Source organism: Babylonia areolata, chromosome 12, assembly GCF_041734735.1.
Source record: "Babylonia areolata isolate BAREFJ2019XMU chromosome 12, ASM4173473v1, whole genome shotgun sequence".
NCBI lineage: Eukaryota > Metazoa > Mollusca > Gastropoda > Neogastropoda > Buccinidae > Babylonia > Babylonia areolata.
Window position 1 is genome coordinate 38,787,878 of NC_134887.1, and position 10,000 is coordinate 38,797,877.

Below are 10,000 nucleotides of genomic sequence, written 5' to 3' on the forward strand. Positions count from 1 at the left end.
ATGTGCTGTATGTGTGATTCAGAAGGGTGTGTGGTTTCCCGAAGGAGCGGGCACGTGACACCTGCAAGTTATCTCACACTGAGAGGCCTTGTTATAATTTGTGTATCCTTCTTCGGATGTCTACTCACTCACCCTCTCCAACCCCCTCACCCCACCCCCTCCACACACACACACACACACACACACTCTCTCTCTCTCTCTCTCTCTCTTTGACTAATTGTGAAAATGGTGAATGTTTACTGATAGTATGGTGACATCTGCATACTGTATTATCGCCCTTCATTCATATGGGGCTATGGCCTTGAGTGAATAAATCATCTCTCTCTCTCTCTCTCTCTCTCTCTCTCTCTCTCTCTCTCTCTCTCTAGTATACAAAGTACGTAGCTGTGGTAATTAATTAGCATGACTGTTATAATTCCTGTATTTCAATGTTCATGTGTCACACCCCTTCAGTAAGGGGCTTTGGCCTTTACAGTTTGAATAAAACATTTCGTTTTGTTTCGTTTCTCTCTGTCTCTCTCTGTCTGTCTGTCTGTCTGTCTCTCTCTCTCTCTCTCTCTCTCTCTCTCTCTCTCTCTCTCTCTATGTCTCTGAATCGCTAGAAGAAGACGGAATTCATATTGTACTTTCTTGTCCTGGATTGAGTGATGTTAGAGAGCAGTTTATACCACCACGTAAGTATACAACCCCCCCATGCCCCCCAAAAAACAACAACAACAAAAACAAAAAAAACAAACAAACAAAAAAACCCATGTTTATTCAAAATTAATTGATTGTATTGTTCTCATCAACGAACGAACGCATTAAGAAAGCAGTTGCCTATTTAGTCTCTACAAAGCGTTTAAAAGACGATGTGCATAGTATGCAGCATAAACATTTTGTATACGTTTTTTGTTTGCTTGTTTCTTTTTTTTTTTAGTACTTTATTTATTTATTTATTTTTTGTTATGTTCATGTACATCCCCTTCTGAGGGGGCATATGAATAAAACCATCTCAGTCTCGCCCCCCCCCCCCTCCCCCCCGCCCCCCCTCTCTCTCTCTCTCACTCACTGTTTTACTCGCTGGCATCACAACTGTTTGTCCCTAGGTGGTATAGCGCAGTACCCCAGTCTCAAATGGGGCTCACCGTGCTTTACAATAAGATAAAGACATTTTAACTCACTCAGTACGGCCAGTCCTCTCTTCTCCTCTACACAGACACCTCGGATGTCCAGTGGGTGTCTGAATGACCCAACCTTTAGCTTCCGTCGTCAGAATTGTGGTATTCTTTGTCAACATTCACGTCTTCAGTATAAGAGCTTTCCGCTTGCAATATTTTGATGATGGTAATTGGGGTGAAGCGCTGTTAACGTCGTCTCTTTCGCCGTTCGTATGGAGAGAGTTAAAACTAAGTGACGTAAAAATGATTATGTGCAAAAAAATAAAATAGAATATACATATATATATATATATATATATATATATATATATATATATATATGTAAGGTCAGAAAGATGACGTAAAAAATAGCATTACGTCACCTGTTATAAGTGTAGTCTGTGACCAAGCTGCTGGGTGGCAGCGAAAATTCAGATTTTTTTTGGTTTTTGTTTAACAAAATAGGTGTTGGTTTTCAACTTTGTGTTATATATATATATATATTCGGGTCAATGTTTGTGAACCGAATTAGGATGTGAGGATGTTCCCCGAATCTTTGTGCGAAATCTTTCCGGAAATAGGTGAATTGTTTCGCCAGCTGTGCTCTCTTGTGCACCACTGATAGTCACGTCCGATTTGTAATGCGCTGTTTCCTGACTGGATTTTTTGGGCTTACTTGTGTAAACGATGTGAGTCTATGTAATTACGCGGTGTTTCGGTTGTGTGTGTGTGTGTGAGTGAGTGTGTGTGTCCGAGCGCGCGCACGCGTGTGTGTGTGTGTGTGTCCGTGGTAAACTTAACCACTTTCTCTGGGGAAAAAAACAAACTTAGTTGATACCAAATTTGGCATAAATATAGTAAATGACTACTTCTTTCGACACATTCTAATTATAATGACATTGCACTTATGGGAAGGGCACACAAAAAAATAATGCTTTTATGAAAAATGTAAAAAAAAGTTACTGTAATATTTTTCTTTCTTTTTTTTTTTTTTAATTCTCAAAACATACACTTTTATGTGACATACTGACACACTGATTAATAGCAGTCTTTGTGTTGTTGTTGTTTGTTGTTTGTTTGCTTGTTGTTGTTGCTATTGTTCTTTTGCTTAGTAATGGAAGTTACAGTGACATACACATTTCTCAAATTCACCTTCAAATGGTACATGTTTCAAACTGCTATTTTTTTAGGAGAAATAATTTCTTTAAAAAAACCCAGATCACACTCATCTAAAACATTACATTTTAAAATATCACTCTGGGCATAGAAAAGGCTTTTTCGTTTTACACTCAGTGTTAAGGTCTTACACTATCTACATTCGCCCAAGAAGTCATTTTTCAGAAAAATGCGAGATCGTACACAATTCAATGAATATTCAATGGTATGCACGTGCGATTGTTCGTGATAACGTATTAAATGCTTTGGCTTGTTCGCAAATGAAAGAAAAGAAGCATGATCGATAGATCATGGAAAGAACACAAATAACGATGCTGACTACACTAACGACGTGTTTACTGCATACGAATATTTTAACTCACTCAGTACTGCCAGTCCTCTCTTCTCCTCTACACAGACCCCTCGGATGTGCAGTGGGTGTCTGAATGACCCAACCTTTAGCTTCCGTCGTCAGAACTGTGGTATTCTTTGTCAACATTCACCTCTTCAGTATAAGAGCGTGCCGCTTGCAATATTTTGATGATGGTAATTGGGATGAAACGCTGTTAACGTCGTCTCTTTCGCTGTTCGTATGGAGAGAGTTAAAGAGGAACCTAATCAACTGTGAACATAACGAACATTTTAAACACATCGAGGCAGCCATTTTTGGAATGTCAACTTTTTGGTATTGTGCATTCAGTCTATAATTCGCGATAACATATGATTTACAGGAGTTGAAATAATAACAACAACAACAATACCAATACAAATAATGAAAATGAAATATGAAAAAGCCACTAAATTTTATTCAGAGAAATTTGTGCACAGGCTTAAAAACCCGACTGCATAAATGTCCATGAACACACTCACTCACACACACACACACACTCTCTCTCTCTCTCTCTCTCTCTCTCTGCACGCTGTATTGACATAATTATCCCCCCCCCCGCCCCCCCGCCCCTTTGTTTCATATTTTTCTGTTTCCCCAATGAGAGCTGGATCGGATGTAATTTTTATTTTTTTAAAGCATGAAAATAAAAATCATTCAATTCAAATCTCTCTCTCTCTCTCTCTCTTAAATGTTTCAAGCAAAGAATTATTGATTATAGGTGGCAGGATTGGCACGATCATATCCAGACTAGTGATAGATTTTTAGAATACAGAATGTTTAAGATTGGTAATAACGTGGAACCATATATTTTGATGAATATGAACAGATATGGCAGAAGTGCATTATCTAAATTCAGATTCGGTATGTCAGATATTGCCTGTCATCGATACAGATATCAGGGTAAAAGTTCAATGAATGTTTTATGTCGTTTATGTAATGCAGCTGAAGAAAACGAAATCCATATTTTGTTCTGTTGTTCTGTCGAGCATGATATAAGGATAAAACTGATTGAACTCGAAACCTATGTCTTTTTAGATTGAATCTACTTGTGACATCCAGAAATGAAACTGTCTTGACTAACTTGGCTTTATTTGTCTACAAAACACTGAGGCTACTCTATATTTGTATAACTTAGAATGCAATTATGTGTCTCGTGTTATAGTATTTTTGTGTACATTTGTTTAGAATGCATGTTCATATCTTAAATATTCTCTGTGTACAATTATGTATACCTCCCCTTCAGACAGGGGCAGTGGCCTAATCTGAATAAAATATTCGCATTCGCATTCTCTCTCTCTCTCTCTCTCTCTCTCTCTCTCTCTCTCTCTCTCTCTCTCTCTCTCTTTCACACACACAAACACACACACACACACACACACACACACACACACACACACACACACACACAATTTCAAACACATGCCATGCTATGGCTGTGTCCGTTACCACAAAAATCATAGCAATAATTATGACAACTACTACAGCTTTATGAAGCCAGAGTCACGAAGTTGTCAGCGCTTGTCACTGACATCGGAGAAACATCATACTACAAAAATCATAGCAATAATCATGACCACTGCTACGATCTTGTGAAGCCAGGGTCACAAAGTTGTCAGCTTGTCACTGACATCGGAGAAACATACTACAAAAATCATAGCAATGATCATGACCACTGCTACGATCTTGTGAAGCCAGGGTCACAGAGTTGTCAGCTTGTCACTGACATAGGAGAAACATCATACTACAAAAATCATAGCAATAATCATGACCACTGCTACGATCTTGTGAAGCCAGGGTCACAGAGTTGTCAGCTTGTCACTGACATCGGAGAAACATCATACTACAAAAATCATAGCAATAATCATGACCACTGCTACGATCTTGTCAAGCCAAGGTCACAAAGTTGTCAGCTTGTCACTGACATCGGAGAAACATCATACTACAAAAATCATAGCAATAACCATGACCACTGCTACGATCTTGTGAAGCCAGGGTCACAAAGTTGTCAGCTTGTCACTGACATAGGAGAAACATCATACTACAAAAATCATAGCAATAATCATGACCACTGCTACGATCTTGTGAAGCCAGGGTCACAGAGTTGTCAGCTTGTCACTGACATAGGAGAAACATCATACTACAAAAATCATAGCAATAATCATGACCACTGCTACGATCTTGTGAAGCCAGGGTCACAGAGTTGTCAGCTTGTCACTGACATCGGAGAAACATCATACTACAAAAATCATAGCAATAATCATGACCACTGCTACGATCTTGTCAAGCCAAGGTCACAAAGTTGTCAGCTTGTCACTGACATCGGAGAAACATCATACTACAAAAATCATAGCAATAACCATGACCACTGCTACGATCTTGTGAAGCCAGGGTCACAAAGTTGTCAGCTTGTCACTGACATAGGAGAAACATCATACTACAAAAATCATAGCAATAATCATGACCACTGCTACGATCTTGTGAAGCCAGGGTCACAGAGTTGTCAGCTTGTCACTGACATAGGAGAAACATCATACTACAAAAATCATAGCAATAATCATGACCACTGCTACGATCTTGTGAAGCCAGGGTCACAGAGTTGTCAGCTTGTCACTGACATAGGAGAAACATCATACTACAAAAATCACAGCAATAATCATGACCACTGCTACGATCTTGTGAAGCCAGGGTCACAGAGTTGTCAGCTTGTCACTGACATAGGAGAAACATCATACTACAAAAATCACAGCAATAATCATGACCACTGCTACGATCTTGTGAAGCCAGGGTCACAGAGTTGTCAGCTTGTCACTGACATCGGAGAAACATCATACTACAAAAATCATAGCAATAATCATGACCACTGCTACGATCTTGTGAAGCCAGGGTCACAAAGTTGTCAGCTTGTCACTGACATCGGAGAAACATCATACTACAAAAATCACAGCAATAATCATGACCACTGCTACGATCTTGTGAAGCCAGGGTCACAGAGTTGTCAGCTTGTCACTGACATAGGAGAAACATACTACAAAAATCATAGCAATAATCATGACCACTGCTACGATCTTGTGAAGCCAGGGTCACAAAGTTGTCAGCTTGTCACTGACATAGGAGAAACATACTACAAAAATCATAGCAATAATCATGACCACTGCTACGATCTTGTCAAGCCAGGGTCGACAAAGTTGTCAGCTTGTCACTGACATCGGAGAAACATCATACTACAAAAATCATAGCAATAATCATGACCACTGCTACGATCTTGTCAAGCCAAGGTCACAAAGTTGTCAGCTTGTCACTGACATCGGAGAAACATCATACTACAAAAATCATAGCAATAATCATGACCACTGCTACGACCTTGTGAAGCCAGGGTCGACAAAGTTGTAAGCTTGTCACTGACATCAGAGTAACTAAAATCTGACAGTAGACAAGGACGGCTGTGACACTGACCTTGAACCGGCGTGCAGAGAATGACCAGAAGCACGGCTGTCCAGTGACCCTTCCCCATCACGTCGATCTGCTTCACTGCACTTGTGTCTGTTTGTTCCACAGCACTTGTGTCTGTTTGTTTCACAGCACTTGTGTCTGTTTGTTTCACAGCACTTGTGTCTGTTTGTTTCACAGCACTTGTGTCTGTTTGTTTCACAGCACTTGTGTCTGCTTCACAGCACTTGTGTCTGTTTGTTTCACAGCACTTGTGTCTGTTTCACAGCACTTGTGTCTGTTTCACACCACTTGTGTCTGTTTGTTTCACAGCACTTGTGTCTGTTTGTTCCACAGCACTTGTGTCTGTTTGTTTCACATCACTTCTGTCTGTTTCACAGCACTTGTGTCTGCTTCACTGCACTTGTGTCTGTTTGTTCCACATCACTTGTGTCTGTTTGTTCCACATCACTTGTGTCTGTTTGTTTCACATCACTTCTGTCTGCTTCACTGCACTTGTGTCTGTTTCACAGCACTTGTGTCTGTTTGTTTCACAGCACCTGTGACTGTTTCACAGCACTTGTGTCTGTTTGTTTCACAGCACCTGTGACTGTTTGTTCCACATCACTTGTGTCTGTTTCACAGCACTTGTGTCTGTTTGTTCCACATCACTTGTGTCTGTTTCACGGCACTTGTGTCTGTTTGTTCCACATCACTTGTGTCTGTTTCACGGCACTTGTGTCTGTTTCACAGCACTTCTGTCTGTCTGTCTGTCTGTTTCGCATTACTTGTGTCTGTCTGTTTCACAGCACTTGTGTCTGTCTGTTTGTTTCACAGCACTTGTGTCTGTCTGTTTCACAGCACTTGTGTCTGTCTGTCTGTCTGTCTGTTTCACATCACTTGTGTCTGTTTCTTTCATAGCACTTGTGGTCTGTCTGCCTGCCTGCTTCACAGCACTTGTGTCTGTTTCACATTAAAACTGTGACAGTTGAGTGAAAACTGAACATGAATGACTGACTACACAAATAACGTCATTAAAACTGTGACAGTTGAGTGAAAACTGAACATGAATGACTGACCACACAAATAACGTCATTAAAACTGTGACAGTTGAGTGAAAACTGAACATGAATGACTAACTGACTACACAGATAACGTCATTAAAACTGTGACAGTTGAGTGAAAACTGAACATGAATGACTAACTGACTACACAAATAACGTCATTAAAACTGTGAAAGTTGAGTGAAAACTGAACATGAATGACTGACCACACAAATAACGTCATTAAAACTGTGACAGTTGAGTGAAAACTGAACATGGTCGACTAACTGACTACACAGATAACGTCATTAAAACTGTGACAGTTGAGTGAAAACTGAACATGAATGACTAACTGACTACGCAAATAACGTCATTAAAACTGTGACAGTTGAGTGAAAACTGAACATGAATGACTAACTGACTACACAAATAACGTCATTAAAACTATGACAGTTGAGTGAAAACTGAACATGAATGACTAACTGACTACACAAATAACGTCATTAAAACTATGACAGTTGAGTGAAAACTGAACATGAATGACTAACTGACTACACAAATAACGTCATTAAAACTGTGACAGTTGAGTGAAAACTGAACATGGCTGACTAACTGACTACGCAAATAACGTCATTAAAACTGTGACAGTTGAGTGAAAACTGAACATGAATGACTAACTGACTACACAAATAACGTCATTAAAACTGTGACAGTTGAGTGAAAACTGAACATGGCTGACTAACTGACTACACAAATAACGTCATTAAAACTGTGACAGTTGAGTGAAAACTGAACATGAATGACTAACTGACTACACAGATAACGTCATTAAAACTGTGACAGTTGAGTGAAAACTGAACATGAATGACTAACTGACTACACAAATAACGTCATTAAAACTGTGACAGTTGAGTGAAAACTGAACATGGTCGACTAACTGACTACACAGATAACGTCATTAAAACTGTGACAGTTGAGTGAAAACTGAACATGACTGAATAACTGACTACACAAATAACGTCATTAAAACTGTGACAGTTGAGTGAAAACTGAACATGACTACCTGACTACACAAATAACGTCATTAAAACTGTGACAGTTGAGTGAAAACTGAACATGGCTGAACTGAACTGACTACACAAATAACGTCATTAAAACTGTGACAGTTGAGTGAAAACTGAACATGAATGACTAACTGACTACACAAATAACGTCATTAAAACTGTGACAGTTGAGTGAAAACTGAACATGAATGACTAACTGACAACACAAATAACGTCATTAAAACTGTGACAGTTGAGTGAAAACTGAACATGAATGACTAACTGACTACACAAATAACGTCATTAAAACTGTGACAGTTGAGTGAAAACTGAACATGAATGACTAACTGACTACACAAATAACGTCATTAAAACTATGACAGTTGAGTGAAAACTGAACAAGGCTGAACTGAACTGACTACACAAATAACGTCATTAAAACTGTGACAGTTGAGTGAAAACTGAATATGACTGAATAACTGATTACACAAATAATGTCATTAAACTGTGACAGTTGAATGAAAACTGAACATGACAAAAATAATTGACTACACAAATAATGTCATTAAACTGTGACAGTTGAGTGAAAACTGAATATGACTGAATAACTGACTACACAAATAACGTCATTAAAACTGTGACAGTTGAGTAAAAACTGAACATGGCTGAATAACTGATTACACAAATAACGTCATTAAAACTGTGACAGTTGAGTGAAAACTGAACAAGGCTGAACTGAACTGACTACACAAATAACGTCATTAAAACTGTGACAGTTGAGTGAAAACTGAACATGAATGACTGACTACACAAATAACGTCATTAAAACTGTGACAGTTGAGTGAAAACTGAACATGAATGACTAACTGACTACACAAATAACGTCATTAAAACTGTGACAGTTGAGTGAAAACTGAACATGGTCGACTAACTGACTACACAGATAACGTCATTAAAACTGTGACAGTTGAGTGAAAACTGAACATGAATGACTAACTGACTACACAAATAACGTCATTAAAACTATGACAGTTGAGTGAAAACTGAACATGAATGACTAACTGACTACACAAATAACGTCATTAAAACTATGACAGTTGAGTGAAAACTGAACATGAATGACTAACTGACTACACAAATAACGTCATTAAAACTATGACAGTTGAGTGAAAACTGAACATGAATGACTAACTGACTACACAAATAACGTCATTAAAACTGTGACAGTTGAGTGAAAACTGAACATGGCTGACTAACTGACTACACAAATAACGTCATTAAAACTGTGACAGTTGAGTGAAAACTGAACAAGGCTGAACTGAACTGACTACACAAATAACGTCATTAAAACTGTGACAGTTGAATGAAAACTGAACAAGGCTGAACTGAACTGACTACACAAATAACGTCATTAAAACTGTGACAGTTGAGTGAAAACTGAACATGGCTGAACTGAACTGACTACACAAATAACGTCATTAAAACTGTGACAGTTGAGTGAAAACTGAACATGAATGACTAACTGATGATGAGAAGAATCGAAAGAGCACACGCTGAGCTGCCGATCAGTGCTGATACACGGAGAACTTGAAAATGTTTCACTTTCACTCTCTGAGCTTGCTTTACACGGCCCAGGACAGCGAGAAGAGGACAGTGTGGACCGCGCGCGAACACACACACACACACACACACACACACACACACACACACACACACACACACAATAGTTAATATCTTCCTGGTAAATATGTCTGACAGCGACCAGAATATACACCTACTACCAACCAGGACACACTGGTTTGG

General features: G+C 39.0%; 1 protein-coding gene across 3 annotated transcripts in view; it reads right to left on the reverse strand.

The window, feature by feature from the left end:
* The window catches only part of LOC143288191 (uncharacterized), a 36,781-nt gene extending 26,976 nt beyond the window's left edge, over positions 1-9,805 (reverse strand). For 2 of the 3 annotated variants that reach the window (XM_076596514.1, XM_076596512.1), the window contains exons 1-2: positions 9,721-9,805; positions 6,139-7,074 (exon numbers count right to left, since the gene is read on the reverse strand). In XM_076596514.1, coding sequence (XP_076452629.1) covers positions 6,139-6,196 — 58 coding nt within the window. In that variant the 5' untranslated portion in view covers positions 6,197-7,074; positions 9,721-9,805. Of the gene's footprint in view, positions 1-6,138; positions 7,075-9,716 lie in introns of all 3 variants that reach the window. The other variant, XM_076596513.1, reaches the window with a different exon arrangement.
* Between the last annotated feature and the right edge of the window lie 195 nt (positions 9,806-10,000).